The following is a 27,395-nucleotide window of genomic DNA, read 5'->3' as shown; positions in this document are numbered from 1 at the left end:
AAGAACTGAAAAAAGATATTGAACAGAAGAAACGTGTTAAATTTATAAGAGACACTGAGGATTATTTAAATAATCGAGTTTATAGATGGCAAGATTCCTCTGGGACTGCCAAACCCTTCTTCAATCGGGATTTCCGTCGTACGGGACCTCCGTCCTCCGGATCTGGCAGCGATTCCAATGCTTCCTCAAAGGGTTCTTTTTTAGGAAGGAAGCGAAGAACCAGAGTAGAGCTATTAGGCGAGGAGGACGCCGTCATCGGCGGAGCCATGGATCCAATACGGACAAGGTCCCAGACTCGAGAGAATCACTAGTCCTCAACATCTCATCTAAAAATCTGACACCTATTCAGCTACAAGTACTTTCCAAAGGATTATCATTTTGCCCCACTACGGACTTTGACTTCTTCGGTTTGGACATTGATTTAAAAAAAATTTTTCGTCTGTTGAGACTGCGTGTGCATTTTGCAGGGACTGAAAAATCTGAAACTGTTACCACCCCAGGTAATGGTGATAATGTTTTATGTTTGAATGATTTGGGATTAAGGATTAAGAGTAATATGAATCCACCTAAAACGCACCATCCTGCTGAGACGTATGTCAATTTAGTGGAGAGGAATATACAATCATTGACTAAAACTTTTAAAGCTAGACAAATTCATTTTCATAACAATATGAGTCAGGAGGAAAGAAATGCGTTAAAATCCCTTATGGATGATCCCTCCCTTATAATAAAACCTGCAGACAAAGGGGGTAGTTTCGTAATTATGGATAAGAAGGATTATGTTCAGGAAATTAAATTCCAACTCTCCAATACAGCCGTATATGAGAAATTAAATGGTGATCCGGTTTTTGATATTTCAAAAAAACTGCTTAATATTATTAATAGGTATTTAGAATTAAAAATAATAGATGAAAAAATGGCCAACTTCCTACATAAAAAACATCCGATTACACCTATCCTTTATACATTACCTAAAGTGCACAAATCACTGCAATGTCCACCTGGGAGGCCAATAGTCGCCCTCACTGATTCTATTTTAGCAGCCCCCACTATTGTGTTAGAAAAAATATTGACCCCACTAACCAAATCAGCTCCATCATATTTACTGGACACTTCACACTTTCTTCAGGAGATTAAAAATGTATCTGTTGAATCCGGTGACTTATTGGTAACATTAGATGTGTGTAGTCTCTACACCTCTATTGTTCATTCAAAAGGAATAAGCTGTTGAGTGGCTATTGAATGGGACTGATTACTCGGATATTCAAAAAAAGTTTTTTCTTGAGCTACTTGCTTTAACTTGGAATGAGAATTATTTTTTATTTCAGGACACCTTCTATAAACAGCGCTGTGGCTCAGCGATGGGTTCGAATGTCGCACCTCCTTACGCCAATGCTTATATGGCGTGGTTTGAAAAGGAATTTATTTATTCAAGTGTTTTTTTTTCAAGCGAACTGTGTTTTTTGGCGCAGATTCCTGGATGATATTTTTTGTATTTGGAGGTGTGACATTCGAGCCCTGGAGATTTTTATTAATGAGATTAACTCTATCTGGTCTGAACTGAAGTTTACAATGAACTGTCATTTGGACAGAATTAATTTTTTTGATACAATTGTCATTAAGGGTGACGACCATAATCTATACACTGACTTGTATAGAAAGCCAACTGATAAAAATAATCTCCTGCTTTTTTCTAGTAATCATCCCCTTCATCTGAAAAAATCATTGCCACACTCACAATATCAAAGAGTGCGGAGAATAGTCACTGATCCAAAGGTGCTTGAGCAAAGAGTAGATGAAATGTCCAGAAAGTTTTCACAGAGGGGTTACCCCTCAAGGTTACTGAATGAGCAGAAAGACAGACAATCCACACAGAGGGATAAAGAGCAGAGGCTAGTTTTTTCAAACACATATCATCCATGGTCTGTATTCATCCATAAAGTCTTGAGGAAACATTGGAATGTTTTATCTAACTCCAACCCTAATATTAAAGATTTTCACAGACCTCCCCTTATGTCTCATCGTAGGTCCCTGAATATTAGGGATAAAGTAGAGAGAGCGGACCTGGGCAGTGAAAGTAAACTAGTTCAGAGATTTCTTTCTAAACCTGTGACAGGCACATTACCGTGTCTGAACTCTGTCCACTGCTCAGGTGTGATTAAGGGATCCACATTTCAGCATCCTCGTACAGGGGAATCATTTAGAATAAATGGATATTATACTTGTGATAGTAGTTTTGTGGTGTATATGTTGAAATGCCCTTGTGGTTTAATTTATGTAGGTGAAACCACTCAAAAATTAAAAGAGAGACTATCTAATCACAAGTATACAATAAGGCAAAAAAATCTAACCTTACCTGTATCCCAGCATTTTGCTGAATTTAGGCATAATGTCTCCCAACTACGTTTCGTCCAGCTGCCCAGACGAGGGGGGGGAACGCACCACAATGTTAAAGAGGAGAGAGACCTATTGGATATTCAGCTGCAATCTCTGCAGCCCCTTGGTCTGAATAGAGACTATGATATTAGTGGTTTCTTGTAATGAATGACTCGCTGATTAAATTCTCTGTGTATTTTTCTGTGATATAAATGTAACCCCATCATGTAATTTTGTAAACAAATGCTTTTGGAAGCTTATTTGTTTGGTCGCTGTAATATAACCTATGTTTCTCTAGTTTAAATTTCATGATGCTATGTGAATCCTTAAGAATAAAAATTATAAAAAATTATTATAGTAAAAAAATGGCAAAAAAACTTTTTTTGCAAAATTTTTTTGCAATAATTTATATGAACAAGAGTTTATTTTTGATGGTTCACAATTATTATTGATGTTTCCCCCTTTTTCCCTCATATGCTCTGCATGTATAAAAGTATCTCTTTTTTCTTGATGGGTTTTTTTTTTTTTTTTTAACTTGAATTGGATCTTGGGATTTGAGTTGTTAATTGATTATGCAAATGAGTAGGGTGTTTACTCCTACAAGATCCATGAACCTTTATTATTTAGAGTGGGAATTGTGATGCAGTAATCATCTTTTGTTTGAGAAAGGCTTTCGCCGAAACGCGTTATAATATTTGATGCCTGTACATGGAATTGTACAATAAAAAGAATCTACATTCATAAAGAAGAGTGACGGTCTTTTTCTTCAATAAATTGGTGAAAGAGGGAATGTTTTGGGGAGTGTTTTTTCAAATAAATTTTTTTGTTTTTATTTTTTTCTATTACTGACTGGGTTAGTGATGTCGGGTATCTGTTTAGATGCCGTGAAATCACTAACCCCAGGGCTTGATGCCAAGTGACATTACAGCTGGTATCAACCCCGTATATTATCCCGTTTGCCACCGTACAAGGGCGCGAGATGAGCTGGGGCGAAGCACCAGAATTGGTGCATCTAATGGATGCGCCACTTCTGGGGCGGCTGCGGCCTGCTATTTTTAGGCTGGGAAGAGTCCAATAACCATGGCTCTTCCCACCCTGAGAATACCAGACCCCAGCTGTCCGCTTCACCTTGGCTGGTGATCTAATTTGGGGGGACCCCACGTTTGTATGTTTTTTGTTTTTTTTTAAAAACAATGCCTGGGGAGCCCTCCAAATTGATCACCGGCCAAGGTGAAGCGGTCAGCTGTGGTTTGCAGGCTACAGCTGTCTGCTTTACCCTAGCTGGCTATCAAAAATAGGGGGGACCCCATGTCTTTTATTTTTAATTATTAATTTTTTGGGGGGGGGGGGGGCTAAATACAAGGCTAGGCACCCTTTAGTGTCACATGAAAGGCACTAAAGGGCGCCAGCTTAGAATATGCAGGGGGTGGGACGTTATATTTGTTTGATATCTATCCATTCATCCATTGTAGCATTTTAGGCTGTGCGCCCACAATCGGGGTTTGCGGCATTTTGGGCGCAGAGTGTTTTCCCTGCATCCATAATGCTGCGTTGTGCAGTAGAAGCACAGTGGAAGGATTTTTAGAAATCCCGTGCCCACTGTGCTTCTCTTCTCCGCAGCATACACTGACCTGTGGTGCAGCTTCCCGAGCCTTAGCATGTCAATTTATGCTGCAGAGACAAGAGTGTTCTCTGCAGGTAGCATTGAGCTCCACAGCAGCCTGAACCCAAATCGTGGGCATCCGCAGCTGCGTTCTCCCGTGGACAACACTCACATCTCTGCAGGAAGGCTGTACTAGACGACGTGTCGCTGGATCATGGCCACACAGCCTAAAAGTGAGAAATTTGCTGCTACAGCAACATTTTTGTGAAGTACCTGTGGATTCAAAATGCTTACTATACTCCTGAATAAAATCCAGTTTCCAAAATGGGGTCACTTGTGGAGGGTTTCTGCTGTATAGGTACCCAAGGGGCCCTGCAAACGTGACATGGTGCCCGCAATTTATTTAAACTTTTCCAGAATTCAAATGGTGCTCCTTCCATTCCAAGCCCTCCCATTTATCCAAACAGAGGTTTTTGGCCACATGTGGGGTATCCCTGTGCTCATAAGACATTGGATAACAACCTGTTGGGTCCACGGTAGTATTAATTTTGTGGTAAAAATGTATTTTATTATTTTCACAGCTCAACATTATAAACGTCTGTGAAGCACCTGAGGGTTCAGGATACTCACCAAACATCTAGATAAATTCCTTCAGGGGTCTATCTTCCAAAATGGGGCCACATGTTGGGGAGCTTCACTGTATAGGCACCTCAGGGGCTCTCCAAATGCAACATGGCGTCCGCTATTGATTCCAGCCAATTTTGCAGTCTAATGGCACTCCTTCCCTTCCGAGCCCTGTCATGCGCCCAAACAGTTGATTTCCACTACATATAAGGTATCGCCAAACTCAGGAGAAATTGCACAATAAATTTCATGGTGATTTTTTTCCTATTACCCTTGTGAAAAAAAAGCTACCTGGTTGAAATAACAATTTTGTGGTAAAATTTTATTTTTTTATTTTAATGGCTCAACGTTATAAAATTCTGTGAAGCACCTGGGGGTTCAGGATACTCACCAAACAAATAGATAAATTCCTTGAGGGGCCTAGTTTCCAAAATGGGGTCACTTGTGCGGGGTTTCTGCTGTTTAGGTCCCTTAGGGGACCTCCAAATGCGACATGGTGCCCGCAATCTTTTTCAGTCAAATTTCCTTTCCAAAATTCAAATATTGTTCCTTCCGTTCCAAGCCCTCCCATTTGTCCAAACAAAGGTTTCAGACCACATGTGCGGTATCACCGCGCTCATAAAAAAGTGGGTAACAAACCTTGAGGTCAAATTTTTGGATTTACCTCTTGAAAAAGTGAAAAATGTTGCTTTAGCATCAATTTTCTGAGAAAATTATTAAAATTTTCAATATGACAATGTAACGTTAACAAAATCTGTAAAGTACCTGTGGATCCAAAATGCTCACTGTACCCCTAGATAGAAGCATGAGGGGTCTAGTTTCCAAAATGGAGTCACTTGTGAGGGGTTTCTTCTGTTTAGGTACCTTAGCGGACCTCTAAATGCAACATGGTGCCCGCAATCTATTTCAGCTAAATTTGCTTTCCAAAATTCAAATATTGCTCCTTCTGTTCCGAGCCTTCCCATTTGTCTAAACAGAGGTTTCTGACCACATGTGGGGTATCGGTGCGTTCATAAGAAAGTGAGGAACAAGTTTTGCGGTCCATTTTGTTATTTCTTCTAAAAGTGAATAAATTTGGGTTAGAGCAACATTTTTAGGTAAAATTTAATTTTTGCTTTTTTTCATTCCACATTGCTTTTGTTCATGTGAAGCACCTGAAGGGTTAATAAACTTCTTGAATGTGGTTTTGAGTACTTTCGAGGGTGCAGTTTTTAGAATGGTGTCACTTTTGGGTATTTTCTGTCATCTAGGCCTATCAAAGTCACTTCAAATATGATGTGGTCCCTAAAAAAATGGTTTTGTAAATTTTTATGTAAAAATGAGAAATCGCTGATAAACTTTGAACTCTTCTAACTTCCTAACAAAAAAAAATTGTTTCCAAAATTGTGCTTATGTAAAGTAGACATGTGGAAAATGTTATTTATTAACTATTTTGTGTCACAGAAATCTCTGGTTTAACGGTATAAAAATTCAAAAGTTAAAAATTGCTAATTTAATTTAAATTAATTTTTACAAAGCCTACTGCTTAAGTTTTTCTAATGGCAATTTGCATATACTCCAGAAAGTCATAAAGAGTGATCAGCTTAACAGCAATTACTTGCAAAGCCAATATTGGCTAAGAAAATGAACTTTAACCCCTTAACGACCTTTGACGTACTGGGTACGTCATGGTGACATGGTGCTAAACGACCCATGACGTACCCAGTACGTCATGGCGAAATCGGGGTCCCAGAGCCCCGGGGAGTGAAATTTGTTTAATTAAACAGTAGATTCGGGAAGGAGGGGACCTCTCCCTGACCTCAGGAGGGGTGGTGCCTCCGCCCCGTACCTACAGAGGCTGTGATTGGCTGACGAACGCCGCTCGGCCAATTACAGTCACTGTAATGTTCCAGCCATTAAAAAAATGGCTGGAACATTGAAATCTAGCCCTGATCAGTGCTGCTGTAGCACTGGCCATTGGCTGGAGCTGGGTGATCGGTGCTTCACCCGCCCCCAGCTCTGATTGGAAAGACCGGTCTTGTGACCGATCTCTCCAATCACCATGGATCTGGTGCCGGTGACCTGTGTCCGTCCCTGAAAGCCGAGGAGAGCAGTCTCTGCGGGTGCCCATCGGTAAGTTGCTGCCCCCGCCGCCCGCCCCTGTCCCCGATCGCCCTGCCAGCCCCGCCGCTGTCTCCGATCGCCCCGCCCGCCACGCTGCGGTCTCCGATCACCCCGCCAGCCCCGCCGCTGTGTCTCCGATTGCCCCGCCCGCCAGCCCCGCCGCTGTCTCCGATCGCCCCGCCCGCCAGCGCCAGCCCCACCGCTGTCTCCGATCGCCACGCCGCTGCTCCCGATCGCCACGCTCGCCACTGTCCCCGCTACCACGCTCGCCACTGTCCCCGCCGCTACGCTCGCCACTGTCCCCGCTGCCGTCGCACCCACCTTTTTCAGCCGCTGCTGTCCCCGAATCGGCCCCCACTGTTCCCGATCGGCCGCCGCCTCCTTCATCGGCTGCCCCTTCTCCATCGCCGCTGCAAGCCACCCTCCCCCTCCATGTGCTGCAAGCCACCCTCCCCCTCCATGTGCTGCAAGCCACCCTCCCCCCACATGTGCTGCAAGCCACCCCCCACCCTCTATGTTCTGGGGGGGCCCCCTCCCCCCGGGGCCCCCCCTCCTCCATGTGCCATCTTTCTCTCCCCCATCAGACTCTGCCCCCCTTCCCGATCTGCTGCCTGCTCTCACACTCCTCCTTCATCTGCTGCCTCTTCTGTCTGCTGTGCTCCTGCTGCCTAGATCCATCCTGTAAGGTAGGTATCCCCATCTCACCTCCCTCCCCCCATCCTCTGCCGCTCCTCCATCCGCTGCGCCCTTTCCAATCTTCCATCCGCTGCGCCCTTTCTCATCTGCCGCCCCGCCCTCTCGCATCGCATTATCCAGCGCAGTTGCTCGCTTCCAGACTGGAGTGGATGATGCTATGCGAGACTCATGCATTGCTCTCACGTTTGGCACTGGTCTTAGTGGCAGGCGCTCATATTTATTTTTTTTTTACTGATGTCTGTATTTTTTATTTCGCCAAACTAATTTTTTTGTATGGGGGGGTCTAGTTTCCAAAATGGGATCACATGTGGGGGAGCTCCATTATTTAGGCACCTCAGGGGGTCTCCAAATGCAACATGGCGTCTGCTAATAATTCCAATCATATTTACTGTGAAATGGCGCACCTTCTCTTCTCAGCCCCGCAGGAGAAATTGCACAATACATTTTATGGTGCATTTTTTCCTGATACCCTTGTGAAAAAAAAGCTACCTGTTTGAAAAAACAATTTTGTGGTAAAAAAAAGAATAAAATATTTTCACGGCTGAACATTACAAACATTTGTGAAGCCTCCAGGGGTTCAAAGTGCTCACTAAACAGCTAGATAAATTCTATGAGGGGTCTAGTTTCCAAAATGGGGTCAATTGTGGGGGAGCTCCATTGTTTAGGCACTTCAGGGGGGTCTCCAAACGCAACATGGCGTCCGCTAATAATTCCAACCAATTTTGCTGTGAAATGGCGCTCCTTTTCTTCCGAGTCCTGCTGTGTGCCCAAACATTTGATTTCCACCACATATGAGGTATCTGCGTACTCAGGAGAAAATGCACAATACATTTTATGGTGCATTTTTTCCTGATACCCTTGTGATAAAAAAAGCTACCTGGTTGAAGCAACAATTTTGTGGTAAAAAAAAAAAAAATTTTCTTTTCACGGCTCAACGTTATAAACTTCTGTGAAGCCCCCAGGGGTTCAAAGTGCACATCAAACATCTAGAAAAAATATTTGAGGGCTCTAGTTTCCAAAATGGGGTCACTTATGGGGGAGCTCTATTGTTTAGGCACCTCAGGGAGTCTTCAAACCCGACCTGGCGTCCGCTAATGAGTGCAGCAAATTTTGCACTCAAAAATTCAAATGGCGCTCCTATATGTGTGTGTATATGTATGTATGTATGTATGTGTATATATATGTATGTATATGTATGTATATGTATGTATATGTATGTGTGTGTATATATATATATATATATATATATATATATATATATATATATATATATATATATATATATATATGCATGTATAATACATATATATATATATATGTATATGTATGTGTGTGTGTGTATATGTATGTGTATATATATATATATATATATATATATATATATATATATATATATATATATATATATATATATATATATATATATATATATATATATATATATACACACACACACACATACATATACATATATATATATATATATATATATATGTATATGTATGTGTGTGTATGTATATATATATATATATATATATATATGTGTGTATGTATGTATATGTATGTATATATATGTGTATATGTATATATATGTATGTGTATGTATGACCCCCACCCCGCTACATTATGGTGGAGAATGCGGGCAAGGAGAATTAAGGCATACCCCACCGCTGCATGTCAATACTCAAGCCTGCTACGCTACAGTATAAACCCGCTGACCACATGGAGGAGCTTTTGCGGCAGTTGGTGCTAACTCAGCAGAAGCAACAGGAGCAATTGGGTCTGTTCCAGCAGCAGCACCAGGAATCCCAGCGGCAGCATCAGGAATCCCAGCGGCAGCATCAGGAGACCCAGCGACAACAACAAGAGGCGAATGCATTGCTACGGCAGCAGATTGCGGCCCTGCGTTAGACACCGCCAGCAACTGCTTCAGACCTACGGGTACCCCGGGACAGGGTTCGCTCTGCCCTGCGGAAACTAAGCCCGGAGGATGACGTGGAGGTTTTCCTTACGGTTTTTGAGCGCACAGCGGAGCAGGAAAAACTGCCGGCAGACCAGTGGGCGGAAGTGGTGGCTCCGTTCCTGATAGGGGACGCCCAGAAAGCCTACTTTGACCTCAGCCGGGAGGATGCCCTGGACTACAAGAAATTGAAAGGTGAGATCCTTGCACATCTGGGGGTCAATACCTACGTGAGGGCTCAGCGAGTGTTTTCATGGGCCTATGTGGAGACCTGTCCAGCCAGGTCTCAGGCATATGACTTACTACAATTGGTTAAAAAGTGGTTACAGCCGGAGGTGTTGTCTCCAGCCCAGATGGTGGAAAGGGTGGTGGTTGACCGGTTGGTGCGGACTCTGCCAGTCGCTATACAACGTTGGGTGGGGCAAGGAGACCCGGGTAACCTGGATCAGGTGGTGAGTCTAGTTGAGCGATATACCGCCACACAGGACTTTATACGAGACTCTGCCCCACTGCGTCAGGCTCGGCGGCCACAGGACCCTGGCCGAGAGACACGTACGTCGCTGGTGAACAACAAAAACCAAGCCCATACCGAGGGGGCAACCCGCACTGAGAGTGGCAAAAGACTAGTCCCCCCAAGAATGGTAACAAAAACTGGTGGGGCCACCGCTATGAAGTGCTGGAGATGTCAAGGGCCAGGCCATATCGCCGTATCGTCGTATTGCCCTTTGATTACGGAGTCCATGGATTGTGGGTACACACGCAGAATGTCTATGTATGCTAATACGGTGTATGCTGCACGCCCTATTCTTGACCCTCCTCTCTGTCATGTGTATGTAAATGGACATCGGGCAGAGGCCCTTTTGGACTCGGGCAGTATAGTGACCCTCGTTCATGGGTCGCTGATCTCTGGGTCGGAGTCCACGGAGAGGGAGGTTGGGATTGTGTGTATACATGGTGAGCTCCGCAAATATCCAACAGCAGAGGTATGCCTCTCCACTCTGTGCGGAGACGTGACGCATGTGGTAGGAGTGGTGAAAACTCTACCATACGCGGTAGTGATGGGAAGGGATTTTCCGTTGTTTTGGTACCTGTGGGAGAGAAATGGTACTTTTTCACAGGCAAAAATGGGTCTGGGTGCAGAACCCGATGATCCCGAGTCGGGGATACCTGCTGTAGGGATCGCCGACCTTGGGACAGGGGGAGAACCTGACGGGTCCCCTAGAGGTGTTGGCAGGAGAAAGTGAAGAGACCATAGCGACCCCGGAGCTGGAAACGTCCCGGGAGGTCTTCGGGACGGCACAGCTAAGGGATCCTACCCTCTCCCAGGCGTGGGGGAATGTAAAAGAGGTGAATGGGGTGGCCCAACAAACAGGGGCAGAAGTTGTCTTTCCCCGCATGGCGGTTTTTAATGATTTACTCTACCGAATAGACAAAATCAGGGAAGAGATAGAACAACTGGTCATGCCACAATCCCATCGTCAGGCAGTGCTTAACATGGCTCACACACACCCCCTGGGGGGGCACTTAGGGGTTACCAAGACACAAGAGCGTATTTTACAGAGGTTCTTTTGGCCGGGAGTGTACGCAGATGTACGGAAATTCTGTGAATCTTGGCCGGACTGCCAGCTGACCTCGCCCATTGCGAGTTTCCGGAGTCCATTGGTGCCTCTTCCAATTATAGAGGAACCTTTTGAACGGATTGCAATGAATCTGGTAGGGCCCCTGGTAAAATCCGCACGCGGTCACCAACACATTTTGGTGGTTGTGGATTACGCCACACGCTATCCAGAGGCCATTCCGCTGCGCCATACCTCCGCTAAGCTTATTGCTCGGGAATTATTTGCCATGTTTTGTCGTCTTGGCCTACCAAAACAGATCCTTACTGACCAGGGGACCCCGTTTATGTCCAAGGTGACAAAAGAATTATGTAAACTGTTGAAAATAAAGCACCTGCGCACATCGGTGTATCATCTGCAAACCGATGGGCTGGTCGAGCGGTGCAACAAAACCCTTAAGTCCATGCATAAAAAAATGGTTGCCAAGGACGGGAGGGACTGGGACATGCTGTTGCCCTATCTTATGTTTGCGCTCCGAGAGGTGCCGCAGGCATCCACTGGTTTTTCACCATTTGAGTTGCTTTATGGCAGACACCCTAGGGGCTTGCTGGACGTAGCCAAGGAAACATGGGAACAGGAGCCCACCCCATATAAAAGTATGATTGAACATGTGGCTCTAATGCAGGACCGCATCACAGCAGTTTTGCCTATTGTAAAAGAACATTTAACAAGGGCACAAGGGTCACAAAGGCGCACTTATAACACACGAGCCACCATCAGATCTTTTAATGTAGGGGATCGGGTCTTAGTCTTGGTGCCCACTGCCGAGAGTAAACTGTTGGCCAAATGGCAGGGGCCGTATGATGTTCGGGAAAAGGTGGGGGAGGTGAACTGCCGAATATACCAGCCGGGGAGGAGGAAGCCGGAACAATTGTATGATGTTAACTTGCTTAAAGCCTGGAAAGACCGTGACTGTATGGTTATGGGAGTAACACTGGTGGGGCCCTGTGGGGATCCTGTAGTGCCGCCCATCCTGGGGATCGAAGGGGGGTACACCTAGGCGACACGCTCATTAAACCGCAGCGTCGTGAAGTTCGGAAGTTAGTACAGCAGAACTCTGATGTGTTTTCCGAGTTACCCGGCCAAACTTCGGTTATCCAACATGACATTGTCACCGAGCCTCGGGTAAAGATGCGTATGAAACCGTACCGGGTGCCCGAGGCCCGGAGACAAGCCATTGCAGCAGAGGTGAAACAGATGCTTACCCTAGGGGTGATCGAGGAATCAGAGTGACTGGGCTAGTCCCATTGTGCTGATTCCAAAACCCGACGGGTCGCTACTTTTCTGCAATGATTTCAGGAGATTGAATGAGGTTTCCAAGTTCGACCTTTATCCTATGCCCCGGGTGGACGAACTTATTGAACGGTTGGGAAAGGCTCAATATTTCACGACGCTTGACCTTACCAAAGGCTATTGGCAGGTGCCGCCGACAGTCTGCCAAGGAAAAAACGGCCTTTATTACACCAGAGGGGCTCTACCACTATGTTGTCTTGCCTTTTGGTTTACATGGAGCCCCGGCTACTTTCCAAAGACTGATGGACATAGTGTTGGAACACCATCAGAAGTACGCATCCGCCTATCTAGATGACATCATCATCTTCAGTACCGATTGGCAGACCCACTTGTCCCAGGTCCAGGCCGTCGTTAACTCCCTGCGGGCGGCAGGATTGACCGCAAACCCAAAAAAATGTGCAATCTGTCAGGAGGAAGCCCGCTATTTGGGGTATGTGATTGGCCGTGGGGTGATCAAACCTCAAGTAAATTAAAATAGTGGCCATCCAAAAGTGGCCCAGACCAGTGTCCACTAAACAGGTGAGAGCGTTCCTCGGCATTGTCGGGTATTACCGGCGGTTTATACCGGACTTTGCCGGGAGAACAGCGGCTTTGACTGATCTGTTGGAAGGGTAAGAAGGCGGCTATGGTACGCTGGACCCCTCAGGCTGAGGAAGCTTTTCAGTCCATGAAGACTGCCTTGTGTGGTCAACTGGTCCTCATTAGCCCCGATTTCGGTAACCCCTTCCTTGTGTAAACCGATGCCTCCGAGGTGGGTCTGGGTGCCGTACTCTCGCAAGAGGTGAACGAAACTGAGCATCCGGTTCCCTACTTGAGCCGGAAACTTACCCCGGCGGAGAAGAATTATAGCGTAGTGGAGAAGTAATGCTTGGCTATTAAATGGGCCTTGGAGTCCCTACGCTATTATTTGCTCGGGCGACAGTTTCGGTTGGTGACGGACCACGCGCCCCTCGTCTGGATGAGAAATGCGAAGGAATGGAATTCCCGGGTCACCAGCTGGTTCCTGTCCCTTCAGAATTTCAGTTTTACGGTGGAACATCGGGCCGGTTCGTCCCAGGGCAATGCCGATTTGGGGGCGTCTGTTCATCCTCTCGGGTTTGAACGGAGGGGGGGGGGGGTGTGTATGTGAGATAGTGGGGCCATTCATATGTGACGGACGGTATGTATCTCCCAAAATGCGTACAGAAACATATTAGAGCCCTACATAGTGGTCAGTCCACTAACCTCCAGGCCGGATTATGCAGGTGGCTCATGGCCACAGTTCTCATTTCAAAGGTCTTTGTAAAGGCCTGGGTGTGGCAGAGTTGTTTTGTAAGCTGCAGAGCAAGAAGCTGAGGAGAGTTCAGGCCTGTGTGGAACTATAACAGGTCTGTGTACCCCCGGGAATAGCAAAACGGGGTATAGTAAGACCGTCTCCTACGGCAAGCAGTGCCTGTGTGACGGGGAACCGTATGGACTGTGAGTAACCCGGCTGTGTCCCGCAGGACATTTACCTGTTCAGTGATGACAAAAAAATCTGTTTGGATCGGACTTTTTCAGGTCACTGCCTCTTTGTCGTCCTGGGGGACCCCCACCCCGCTACATTGTGTATATATAGATAGAGATATAGCGATATATATATATATATACATGTGTGTGTGTGTGTGTGTGTGTGTGTGTGTGTGTGTATATATATGTGTGTGTATATGTATGTGTGTATATATGTATATATATTATATGTGTGTGTATATATATATTGATATTGTGCCTTGATACTTTCATTAAAACTTGCATTTTAAATAAAAACCTATTCATTTATATTACTCTTTAATCGAGGGCTAGGTGATATGAGCTTTTTCATATTTTTAAGTCTCTTCTTTTATTTTTTTCTTGTTCTCCCCTTTTACTGTGTTTGGGATTAACCTGCAACAATCTGATCTCTTGATTAGGATAGAGTTTGGAGATGGGCGAACCCGCAGATGTTTGTGTTCGGCGGGTCCGGACGTAATTTAATGGGGTGGTCCACTACACGGCATAGTGGCCACTTATCAATGTAAAGCTCATAAAGAAGGCTTTTCTCAAATACCTTGTGTAGTCAATTGTGCTTCTGAGCACTGCTATTAGGGTCTGCTCATCCTCATCACGTGACCCCCAGGCTCCATGACCTCTGAGATCCGCTGAGGTCATGTCAACCTCCAGTTGATTTGATATTACAGAGGTGGGCCCTAGTTTCCCTGAGTGACTGGGCTGTGGGCGACATTTCCCAGCCCAGCATCTCTGCAGAGCACCGCAAGGAGGTGCGATTTTGGGCTGTGACGACTGGGAAAACACAGCCCAGTCACTCAGGGATACTGGGGCCCGCCAAAGTGATGACTGGGTTAACTGTTGACGTGACATCACCGGATCTCAGATGTCGCGGAGCCTGGGGCTCACGTGAGGAGGATGAGCGGACCGCAATAGTGCCACTCAGAGGCACAATTGACTACACAAGGTATTTGAGAAAAGCCTTCTTTATAAGCTTTACATTGATATGTGGCCACTATGCTGTGTAGTAAATCACCTCTGTAAAAGAAAACAAAAAAAAAGGAAGTCCGATTCGGGACCAGACTTGAGCTCAGTTGCTGAACCCTATATAAGTCTATGGGGACTTGACTTTGTGTGCTGTAAAATGTTAGTAAGGGCTAGGGGGCTGCAAAAGGAAGAAATATGGGGATAAGAGCTGGACAGTCATACTTACCGCAGTCATACTTCCCACAGTACCCCAGCACTGACCTCTGGTGAACTCATTGAACTCAGTGACCTGACCTCAGGTGAAGTCTTTGAAGTCAATCACAGATTTGGCTATGTGCACACGTTGAGTATTTGGTTGCAGACATTTTTGCACCAAATCTGCATCTCCTGACAAGAAAAGCTATGCAGTTTTGACTCCTTTCCTGTGCGTTTTCTGACGGGAGATGCAGATTTGGTGCAAAAATATTTGCAACAAATCTGCATCTCCTGACAATAAGTCAAGACCACTTTGTTAGTGGTGCATTTTTATGACAGGAGATTCAGATTCAGGGCAGAAAGGTCTGCAACCAAATACTCAATGTGCACACCTTGCATAATTTAGCATTGAGTTCAATGACTTCACCTGAGGTGAGGTTATGGAGTTCACCAGAGGTCAGTTCACTTGACGTTACAGGTGCAGCTTCGTCAGTGTGACCCTGAGGCCGCAGTGATTTTTTTTTCTAATGACCTCAGGATATAGCAGAGGCCTGTAAATAAATTGGAAAGAGGGTGTGGTTTGTTAAATTCTTTGTTTTGTGTTAATTTATTTTGACTTACTGGTTAATAATGGGGGGTGCTGATCAAATCCAAGGTTAGTAATGGTTAGGGGTCTATGACAGCTTTGATGGTTTGTTTTTTTTCTTAATACACAGCAGTCATTAACTCCTTATATTACACCGATTGCTACTGCTCCACGACAATTGGGATGGGCCAGGTAAAGCGCCGGAATGAGCATCTAATAGATACAACAATTTTGGGGCGGCTGCAGGCTGATATTTTTTAGGCTGGAGATGGGGTCAATAAACATGGGCCTCCTCAGCCTGGGATTACCAGCACCCAGCTGGCTGCTTTATGTTGGCTGGCAATCAAAATTGGTGGCGTGGGGGCCACACGCAGTTTACTTTTATTTATTCCATCTTAATTTGATACAGTCAAGATAACTCACTGGGGGCTGCAGCATTGTAGCTGTCTGTTTTATCGGCGCTGGGTCTCAATATATGGGAGGCCCTACTCCATTTTGTTTTAGTGGGGGGGGTTGTTTTGGGTTTTTTTTCCCCCTCCCACCATTTTTTTTATTTATTTTTTTTTACTATAAACACTTTACAACCAATCAGACGCTAGTACCCCAGCAGTCTGACTGCAAGCAGTCATAGACGCAGTTACAGAGTGTGGGCGAGGGAAGCAATGAATATGCATGAGTTAAAGGGGTTATCCGGCTTATTTTGACTTTTTTTTTTATTATTTCCCTATTGGGCTACATTGGGGCAGGTAAGTAGATAGTGACCACTTACCTGCCCTGCTGTCAGCCCCTCTCCCCAGGCTGAGTGGTCATGTGACCGCTCCTGCTGTGATTTTGCTGCTTCCGATCATTTTATGTCAACATGGGCAGGACCATGTTGATATGCAAATCTGGGAACAGCATGTTGCCGCCCTACTGGGCGGGTACAGTGCGTGGAGTTCCCACCCCCCTTCCATGCAACCTCCCACACATTCCCCCGCACCCGTACTCTTCCCGCAAGCTCCCTCGGCACTGCTGTGGGACCTGTGAGCTGAGGGGAGGGGCCTGGCGGTGGCTGCCACGGTGTCACCACCAGCACTGGGCCCCCTGCTCAGGATCGCACATTCAAATGTATCGGCATCACAGATGCCGATACATTTGAAAGCACTGATGAGAGGGAGTGCAGCGCTGCTTCTCATCACTGCCCGTGCAGTCTGTGTCCCGCTCCCTGCCAGCCCCGCAGCTGCCCGCACTTCAGTGTCAGTCTTTGCCCCCTTTCTGCAGTATCAGTAGCTTCTCACACTGCAGTGTGGGCAGCCGCGAGGATGCCAAGCGCTGCTGTCAGGAGGTTAGAGGAGATCATTACCTGCTGTGACGATCTCCTGCAATCCTGACGTCAGTGCTGTCACTGCCTTCTATGCCAGCCGTGTTCTCACATCACGTCTCGCGGGCGGCCCGAGACTGTCACTAGCAGTGACGTCACTGGCTCCCGCGATTCTTCGCTGTGAACGCAGCGGGCATAGAAGGCAGTGACAGCTCTGACGTCAGGAGTGCAGGAGATCGTCACAGCAGGTAATGATCTCATCTAACCTCCTGATGGCAGCGCTCGACCTCCCCTGCAGTGACCTGGGCTGACCTATTGATGTTAGCTCAGGTCACTGCACCACTATCCAAGCCAATGGGGAACATTCTGTTCTTCATTGACTGGGATAGTGACTATGGTATGAATCGTTGTGGGACCGCCTTATTGGATTACGCCGGACTCGGATTTGGTTGTTCTTTTCAATAAATTGGTGAAAGAGGGAATGTGTTGGAGTGTTTTTTCAAATAAAACTTTTTTTGTTGTCCTTTTTTTTGTTTTTTTATTAATAATAATAATATTATTACTACTGACTGGGTTGGTGATGTCGGGTATCTGATAGACGCTTGACAAAACTAACCCCAGGGCTTGATGCCAGGTGACCTTACACATCTGCCATTAACTCCATATATTACTCCGTTTGCCACCGCACCAGGGCAATGGGATGAGTTGGGGCAAAGCGCCAGGATTGGCACGTATAGTGGATGCACCACTTCTGGGGTGGCTGTAGCCTGCTATTTTTAGGCTGGGGAGTGTCTAATAACAGTAGACCACCCTAGTCTGAGAATACCAGACCACAGCTGTCTGCTTTACCTTGGCTGGTGATCCAATTTGGGGGGGACCCCATATTTCTTGTTTTAAATTATTTAATGAAAAATAACAGCGTGAGGTGCCCTCTGTTTTGCATTACCAACCAAGGTGAAGCTGCCAGCTGTGGTCTGCAGGCTGCAGCTGGATGCTTTACCCTAGCTGGCTACAAAAGATATGGGGGACCGAACGTCGGGTTTTTTTTAATTATTTTTTTTTTTTTTTGCTAAATACAAGGCTAAGCACCCTTTAGTGCCACATGAAAGTCACTAAAGGTTGCCAGCTTAGAATATGCAGTGGGGTAGGACATTATGTCTTTCTCATCTATCTATCAATCTGTTCATTCATCCCTCTATCTCTGTCTATATCTATCTATCCATCTCTATATCTACTCATCTATATATCTTTCTTGCTGCTTCCGTTATTTGCGGTCCGCAAAAATACGGAAGGCACACGGATGACACGCGGACCGTATACGGAACAGAACGGATGTCACAATGATGCCACACAGATGCATCCGTGAAAACCTGTGTGTGTGGTGCAGAGCCCTGTGTGTGTGTGGTGCAGAGCCCTGTGTGTGTGTGGTGCAGAGCCCTGTGTGTGTGTGGTGCAGAGCCCTGTGTGTGTGGTGCAGAGCCATGTGTGTGTGTGGGGTGCAGAGCCCTATGTGTGTGTGTGGGGTGCAGAGCCCTATGTGTGTGTGTGTGGGGTGCAGAGCCCTATGTGTGTGTGTGGGGTGCAGAGCCCTATGTGTGGGGTGCAGAGCCCTATGTGTGGGGTGCAGAGCCCTATGTGTGTGTGTGGGGTGCAGAGCCCTATGTGTGTGTGTGGGGTGCAGAGCCCTATGTGTGTGTGTGGGGTGCAGAGCCCTATGTGTGTGTGTGGGGTGCAGAGCCCTATGTGTGTGTGTGGGGTGCAGAGCCCTGTGTGTGTGTGGGGGGGGTGCAGAGCCCTGTGTGTGTGTGTGGGGGGTGCAGAGCCCTGTGTGTGTGGGGGGGGGGGGGGTGCAGAGCCCTATGTGTGTGTGTGGGGTGCAGAGCCCTATGTGTGTGTGTGTGGGGTGCAGAGCCCTATGTGTGTGTGTGTGGGGTGCAGAGCCCTATGTGTGTGTGTGGGGTGCAGAGCCCTATGTGTGTGTGGGGGTGCAGAGCCCTATGTGTGTGTGGGGGTGCAGAGCCCTATGTGTGTGTGGGGGTGCAGAGCCCTATGTGTGTGTGGGGGTGCAGAGCCCTATGTGTGTGGTGGGGGTGCAGAGCCCTATGTGTGTGGGGGGGGTGCAGAGCCCTATGTGTGTGTGGGGGGGTGCAGAGCCCTATGTGTGTGTGGGGGGGGTGCAGAGCCCGATGTGTGTGTGGGGGGTGCAGAGCCCTGTGTGTGTGTGTGTGTGTGTGGGTGGTGCAGAGCCCCATGTGTGTGTGGGCTGTTATTTCCAATGCTAGAGTGATAACAGGTCAGGTGCTGGAGCAGAATACTGACAGGGAATGTGTGTGCAGAGGGTGGGGCTGGACAGTGAGGACAGGCGGTGCCAGCTCTGACTGTGAGTTTTAGCACAGGAAGAGGTCAGTTTGCTGGAGCTGAATGTAAACAAAGAGCTGCAGAGAATAAAGGGATAATTCAAGAGGAACAAAAGTTAGATAACAAAAAATAACAATGTAGGGATGTTTAATATGACAATACAGCACAGATTAGCTTACCAAAAATGTTTGCGTTTATGTCGGACAACTCCTTTAACCAGTAAGCAATGTCACAGCCGCACGGGAGACTGTAAGTATTGCTGTCCTGCTCTAAACCACATTTTGCTTCCTTTTTAACTTTTTAATTTTTATCCGGGTGGCCGAATCCGAACAGTAACACGGACTTACCTGAGAAGTCAGTGTTCGAGGTCCGTGCACACTCACCAGGTGTCCGGTACGGACCTCAAACTTTACAGTTTGGGTTCATTTATCACTAAATACTAGTGTTGAGCGAATAGATACGTTCACACTCTCTAAGCTTTTACCGAGTACTGTTCACTACTCGCATGTTCGTTACAAGTCGCGAGCGCAATGTAAGTCATTGGGAAATACTCGCTAAGTAGCGAGTAATCTGAAAGCCTTACTATTCGCTACTCGCACGAAAAGTACAGTTTTCAGATTACTCGCTACTTATCTAGTATTTCCCATAGGCTTAACTTGCACCCGCTACTCGTAACAAATATGAGAATAGCGGACAGTACTCGCTAACAGCTTAGCGAGTATGAGTGTTTAACTAATTGCTCAACACTACTAAATATGATTTGTTTAAAATGGTTACAATTATTATGATTTAAAAATGTCAGTATCCAACCATTCTCCACATGAGTTGTAATACTTTTTATGTTTTCACTGTTGTTAACAGAAATCCAGCTCATCTACCACTACAAATGAGAAAATCACAAAATTGTATGAATTAGGAGGTGAACCAGAAAGGAAAATGTGGGTTGATCGCTACCTATCATTCACAGAAGAGAAAGCGATGGGCATGACTAATCTACCTGCTGTTGGCAGAAAGCCCTTAGACTTGTACCGTCTGTACATGTCTGTCAAGGATATTGGTGGACTCACCCAGGTCCGTTTTATTCCAAAGTTAAATTACTTGTCTTGACTGTTTTTATTTTATTTTCCCAATTTAATTTATTTTTCCCCTCTACAGGTAAACAAGAACAAGAAGTGGAGAGAACTTGCAACAAACCTGAATGTGGGCACATCAAGCAGCGCAGCAAGCTCTTTAAAGAAACAGTACATACAGTGTCTGTATGCATTTGAGTGCAAAATAGAAAGGGGGGAAGACCCACCACCTGATATTTTTGCATCTGCAGAAGCAAAAAAACAAGCAAAAATTCAACCACCATCTCCAGGTAAAACAAATTTTCTCATGAATATGAGAACTACAGAAGCATTTTGTGTAATTATTTTTCTTTTTTTTTTTTTTCTTTTTCCCCCTTTAATGGCTTCCATTCTTTTAGCCGGCTCAGGCTCCATGCAGGGACCTCAGACTCCACAGTCCACAAGTAGCTCCATGGCTGAAGGAGGGGATCTAAAGCCACCTACACCAGCATCAACTCCACACAGCCAGATGCCTCCCATGCCAGGCATGAGGTAAGCGTAATCTTCACTCTTTCACTGCCAGGAGTTATTTGAAATTTTGCGCTTCGTGTAGCAGGACAGTTTTTACGCTTTTGACATGTACAAATTAAATTTAAATTACAAAATATAGATTTTATATTAACCCTCGATACCTATATCATTTTATGACGAAATGCTTGGCAAAATGCTACCATAAAATATTTTTCAGAAAAATTGAAATCAGAAAATTGGATACAACACACCTCTTAACAATTAAAGTTTAAGACTACATTCACATTTTATATAGCAATGTAAAATAATTGAAACTGGACAGAGCAAAAATGTATTTTTACGTTGGAAAACTTATTTGGTATGTGTTACACTTTACCAATAACTTTGGAATGTCTATACCTATTGCATGTTGGTCGTTTATGTGACACATTGACCTGTACGTAATTTTCAGAAATCGGTTTTGTGGTCTTGTTTTTTTTTATTTTTTCTTCACAGTTTTAAAAAGAGCACACCTTAATAATAATCTAAATGTTGATTAGAACGTTTAACCCTTAAGGTGATCAATGTGAAATAATGCAAAGTGGAAACAAAAAAAAAATAAATAAAATTCCATGTTTTCCATTAAAATGTAGTGTTGGCCCCAAGGAAAAAGCATTACACAATTTGTTGCCCAATTTCTGCTGAATGTATGGCAATGCCCCATCTGTTGTTGTACATTGCGATGCTTGAAAGGAGAGCCATTTGGAGTGCAAATTTTGCTGTCATGGTTTCCTGTCACCATATTGCATTTGCAGAGCTCAAGAGGTATTGGTACAGAAGAATCCCTATCATAAGTGACCACATTTTGGAAACTATACCGCTCAAGGCATTTAAAAAGAGGTGTAGTGATAATTTTGACCCCAGAAATGTCTTTTTGACCCCAGAAGTTTCTTACAAGAAATTAATGTGCATCAGTTGGCAAAAAGTGAAAATTGCATTTTTTTCCAATTAGGACTTATTTATTTTTAATGTCGCCTGTGTGTGCATAAGTGACAGATTACAGCTCTGGCAAGAATTAAGAGACCACTGCAAAATTTTCAGTTTTTTTTATTTTTCTATTTATAGGTATATTTTTGAGTAAAATGTAAATTAGGTTTTTATTCTACAGGGTGGTCCATGAGTATGGATACACCCTGATAAAATGGAAGTGGTTGCTGATACACCTTACTGTTTGTAAGGCTTACATGGGACGGGCAAAACATTTGAGGCCGGATGACTCCCATTGCGGCCATCTGCAAAGCCGCCATTTTCAATTCAACTTTACTTTACTATTCAACTTTCTCCCACTCTTGACACACCGAAAGCAATACCGCGGATCCAGGATGTGGGGCACCTGAAACAACGGATACAGGAGGCCTGTGGTAACATTTCTTCTGCAGTATTGCTCTCGGTGTGTCAAGAGTGGGAGAAGAGAATTGCGTTGGCAATTCAACACAATGGGCAGCACTTTGAGCACATCCTTAAGTGGGTTACTGTCGTTGCTCCATGTCACAAACGTGTCAATAACTTGATAATGAATACAGCTACGTTAAAAATAAGCACACCATTGTTTTTCTTGTGCAATTCTGTGTTTGATGTGTCACATGACCCCCTTCTCATTGAAAAAAATAAAGTTGAATTCAAAATGGCGGCTTTACAGATGGGCGTCACCAAGCCTCAAATGTTTTGCCCCTCCCATGTACTAATATGCCACAAACGGTAAGGTGATATCAGCAACCACTTCCATTTTATCATGGTGTATCCATACTTATGGCTCACCCTGTATAAACTACTGATATGCCTGAATTTCCAAGCAATACATTTTCTATTTTATTTTCTGAAAATGAGAAATGGTCAAAATAACAAAAAAATACATTGCTTTCAGACCTGCATAATCCTTTAGAAACAACAATACTAATGTTTTAACTCAGGAAGAGTTCAGAAATCAATAAATTTGTGGAACAACCATAATTTTTAATCACAGCTTTCATGCATCTTGGCATGCTTTCCACCAGTCTTTCACACTGCTTTTGGGTGACCTTATGCCACGCCTGGTGCAAAAATGTAAGCAGTTCTTCTTTGTTTGCTGGCTTGTGCCTATCCATCTTCCTCTTGATTACATTCCAAAGGTTTTCAATGGAGTTCTGGTCTGGAGATTGGGCTGGCCATGACAGGGCTTTGATGTGATGGTCCTTCATCCACACATTGACCTAGCTGTGTGGCATGGCGCATTGTCCTGCTGGAAAAAACAGTTCTCAGAGTTGGGGACCATTGCCTGAGCAGAAGGAAGCAACTGTTTTTCCAGGATAACCTTGTATGCGGCTTGATTCATACATCCTTCGCAAAGTTTAATCTGCCCAATTCCAGCCTTGCAGAAGCATCCCCAGATCATCACTGATCCTCCACCAAATTTCACAGTGGGTGCAAGACACTGTGACTTGTACGCCTCTCCAGGTCTCCGTCTAACCATTAGATGACCAGGTGTTGGGCAAAGCTGAAAATTAGACTCATCAGAGAAGATTACCTTACTCTAGAAATTAAGCAGATTTAACTTAACCCGGTGCGTCTTATAAAATGAAAAATACGGTAATTATTTTTTTTAGTGACAAGCCATTTTTTTTTTATAAAATTATAATTTAATCTATGCTTGATGCTTTCAATAAAAGCACATTCTAAATTAAAACATTTTTATTTTGATCTTGTAACTTGTCTTCATTTCTGTTCTTTTTTTTTTTTTCTTCTTTTAACATTTGCAAGTGCAATACAAATTGTAGTGTTCCTGCAGCTTCTTATTGGCATTTTAAGTCTGTATGGTGGCCCCTACTGTAGATACGTTCTGTTTAAAATTAAACCAGCAGCAACACAATAGTGACCCAGTCCATATCACCACAGATTAAAGGGAGAGCATGGGTGCACGTTGCCACATATCTGTACATCTCACTTTATGCCTTGATATCTCTGGCTGGGCAGCAACTACAGTAGTACTTTGAAATAGTCCAGGAATCGTTCCTGCATCAGCAATCCAGCCTGCGATATTGCCATCTGTAGCCAAGATATATTCCGTATGTCCTTAACCCCTTAACGACCGCGGGTCGTAAAATTACGTCCTAAATGACATAATCTTACTGCCCGCGGTCCTCCGGCGGCAGCATGCCGCGATCTGCACACATCTCAGCTGATTTTCACAGCTGAGATGTGTGCCTGCTAGGCACGAGCAGAATCGTTATCTGCTCGTGCCGATTAACCCCTTATATGGCGCTGTCAATACATGACAGCGCCATTATAAGCGCGATTGCGGTAAGCATTTACTTACCGCCCGAAACCGGAAGTCACGTGACGCGATCACGTGACTCCCGATAGTTGTCATGGTAGCACAGGGTCATGTGATGACTCCTGTACTACACATGACTTGGTTTCACTTTCGCTGTGCCCGGGGCACAGCAAAAGAGAAAGACAGCGTATCTGCTGTTTACAGCCTTCCAGCTGTGATCAGCAGATACTGCAGAGCGATCGGAATGCTGATCGCAATAGCCCCCTAGGGGGACTAGTAAAATAAAAAAAAAAAGTTAAAAAATAAGTTTTAAAAAATTAAAAAAAAACCTAAAAGTTCAAATCACCCCCCATTCGCCCCATTGAAAATTAAAGGGTTAAAAAAATAAAAAATATACACACATTTGGTATCGCCGCGTTCAGAAACGCCCGATCTATCAAAATATAAAATCAATTAATCTGATCAGTAAACGGCGTAGCGGCAAAAAAATTCCAAACGCCAAAACGACGTTTTTTTGTCGCCACAACTTTTGCGCAAAATGCAATAAGAGGCGATCAAAACGTAGCATCTGCGCAAAAATGGTACCGTTAAAAACGTCAGCTCGAGACGCAAAAAATAAGCCGTCATTGAGCCTAAGATCCCGAAAAATGAGAACGCTACGGGTCACGGAATATGGCGTAAAACGTGCACCACTTTTTTCGGACAAACTTCAGATTTTTTTTTAACCCCTTATATAAAAGTAAACCTATACATGTTTGGTGTCTACGAACTCGCACTGACCTGAGGCATCACACCCACACATCAGGTTTACCATATAGTGAACACAGTGAATAAAATATCTCAAAAACCATAGTGCTATCGCACTTTTTTTGCAATTTTTCAGCATTTGGAATTTTTTTGCCATTTTCTAGTACACAATATGGTAAAACTGATGGTTTCATTTTAAAGTACAGCTCGTTCCGCAAAAAATGAGCCCTCACATGACCATATTGACTGAAAAATAAAAAAGTTACGTCTCTCAGAAAAAGAATGGCGAAAAAAAAAAACTGAAAGCGAAAAATCGGCCGGTCATGAAGGGGTTAATAACGGAGTTGCTGTTGCCAGCTTTCAAGGCTGTATGAACTACTTCTGTGGCAAGGAAAACTTTAATAGTAGTACATTGTAGATTAATTGATAAAGAGAAAAAACGTTAGTTACTGGCGCATTTCCATAATATTCCTTAACTTGTGATCTGCTGGAAGGACCCAAATACTGTGAAGATATCTCGCACATTTATTAATACTATGGAATTCTTACAGCCTTAAATGTGCCAAATTTAAATGCTTCATGGTATTAGATAAATCTCTGTAAGGGTATGGTCCTGACCTGCGGGGCCACGCCAGTCTCCTCCGCAGGAGACCACAGCTGCCTGTGCCCTCGATCAGGGTTCAATGCGCTGCAGTCTCTCTCTCTTCTGTTCTCCCTACAGAGGACACTTGCAACTCCGCAGCAAAGAATTGACATGCTTGCGGCTTGGAAAGCCGCACTGCAGGTCAGTTTTCGCTGCGGGCCATACACGCACAGTGGGCCTGGGATTTCTAGAAATCCCATCCACTGTACTTGTACTGTACATCGCAGTGTTTTGGATGCAGCAAAAACACACTGTATCCAAAACGCTGTAAACACTGATCGTGTCGTGTATCTAAAGCTGCATTCAAGCATCCATGTGAGCATTAGTATCTGAGAGTAACGATCATTTCTCCCTTCTTGGATGTCATCACTTCCTAAAAACTGAAGGCAGTTCACTGTGAACTTATATTTATCCATTAACTGTTAGCAATAGATCAGTGAAAATCAGATGGAGCATTAAAGTAAAAATGTCTTCTGTTTTTTTGTGATCAACAAAACAGATGGAGATACAACAGGCTCTGAGTCTCGTCCAGAGCCACGGATCTGTTTTTATAAGTGATGTGTATATGGCTTACTAAAACTCTGGGTTTGTTTGGAGGGGGAAGGAGTGGTAAGAGTGGGAGATTTCGGAATTAGATAAAAGACAGCACCCAAATGTGTCACATGGATGTATGAAATTAGCCTATTCTTAGTCTAAATTTATTACACCCAGGGTCGGACTGGAGTATCTGGGACCCACCAGGGGAATTGACTCTAGGGGCCCACTCTACAGCTATATGCAAGTACCCATTAGCCGTTATGTTCTTCAGGGTACGTGCCCACGAGCAGGACTCACTGCGTCTTGGATGCAGTTACTCCTGACCTGCAGGTACACAAGTCTCCTCCACAGGTGAACGCAAGAGACCGCAGCTGCTCGTATAATCTTGCCTTATTGATAGAGAGAAAATGTGACCTCCATACACAACACAATCCACCTACCAAAACCACCATATTCAAGGGAAAAAAAACACCACACCATGACCAGACAACATATTACCACCACATAGTGACCCAATACAACCACATATAAGGGAGAAATACCGACACACTGTGACCAGGCCACATAATGACTGAATAATACCACATACAAGGGAGAAATACCATCATAGCGTGACCAGACCACATATTACCACCACATAGTGACCGAAAACAACCACATACAAGAATCAAATATCAACACCCGATGACCAGACCACATAGTGACTGAATAATACTACAATAATGATCATGAAGAAAAAACAAGTTCGGAGACGTTGTCAGTAGTTTTATACAATAAAAGAACAATTACATTTTACTCAAAAATATAAAAAAAAAAAAATCAGAAAAACTGAACATTTTGCAGTGGGCTCTTAATTTTTAACAGAGCTGTATATATAGAGCACACCACTAATAAATGACAATGAAAACATAAACACCACACGTGTTAAAAGTATACAAATGAAACCATTTAAAATCATGGCGGCATGAAACCCCCAATAAGACAATCAGTCACAATATAAACAATGGTGTGCTCTATACATACATATGCTGGCGCTTTTTTCTTTCCCTCCACCTGGTTATTCACCAACATGAAGCACGTCTTTTATTATGCTTAGGTATTTTCAGCTGTTCATCACGTTTTGTTTTTTTGTCATACAGCAACACAGAGCGCAGTTAGGCCCACTCATAGACAAGCACAAATACCTAGAAACATGGGAACATACATGTTATGCACACATGTCATGCACACAGAGCACAGTCAGGCCCACTCATAGACTAGCACTAATACACAGACACATGGGCACATACATCTCATACATGCACACACAGCGTAGTTAGGCCCACTCATAGACCAGCACTAATACACAGGCACATACATGTCATACATGCACACAGAGCGCAGTCAGGCCACTCATAGA

At 44.5% G+C, this 27,395-nt stretch overlaps 1 protein-coding gene across 2 annotated transcripts in view; it reads left to right on the top strand.

The window, feature by feature from the left end:
• The window catches only part of ARID1A (AT-rich interaction domain 1A), a 330,997-nt gene that overhangs the window by 266,141 nt on the left and 37,461 nt on the right, over positions 1-27,395 (top strand). For both annotated transcript variants that reach the window (XM_075335909.1, XM_075335910.1), the window contains 3 exons: positions 20,062-20,271; positions 20,356-20,560; positions 20,669-20,801. In XM_075335909.1, the coding sequence (XP_075192024.1) occupies positions 20,062-20,271; positions 20,356-20,560; positions 20,669-20,801 (548 nt within the window). The remainder of the gene's footprint in view (positions 1-20,061; positions 20,272-20,355; positions 20,561-20,668; positions 20,802-27,395) is intronic.

Source organism: Anomaloglossus baeobatrachus, chromosome 2, assembly GCF_048569485.1.
Source record: "Anomaloglossus baeobatrachus isolate aAnoBae1 chromosome 2, aAnoBae1.hap1, whole genome shotgun sequence".
In the NCBI taxonomy this organism is placed as follows: domain Eukaryota; kingdom Metazoa; phylum Chordata; class Amphibia; order Anura; family Aromobatidae; genus Anomaloglossus; species Anomaloglossus baeobatrachus.
The sequence above is the reverse complement of the archived record's forward strand: the minus strand, read 5'-3'. Positions and strand labels throughout refer to the sequence as shown.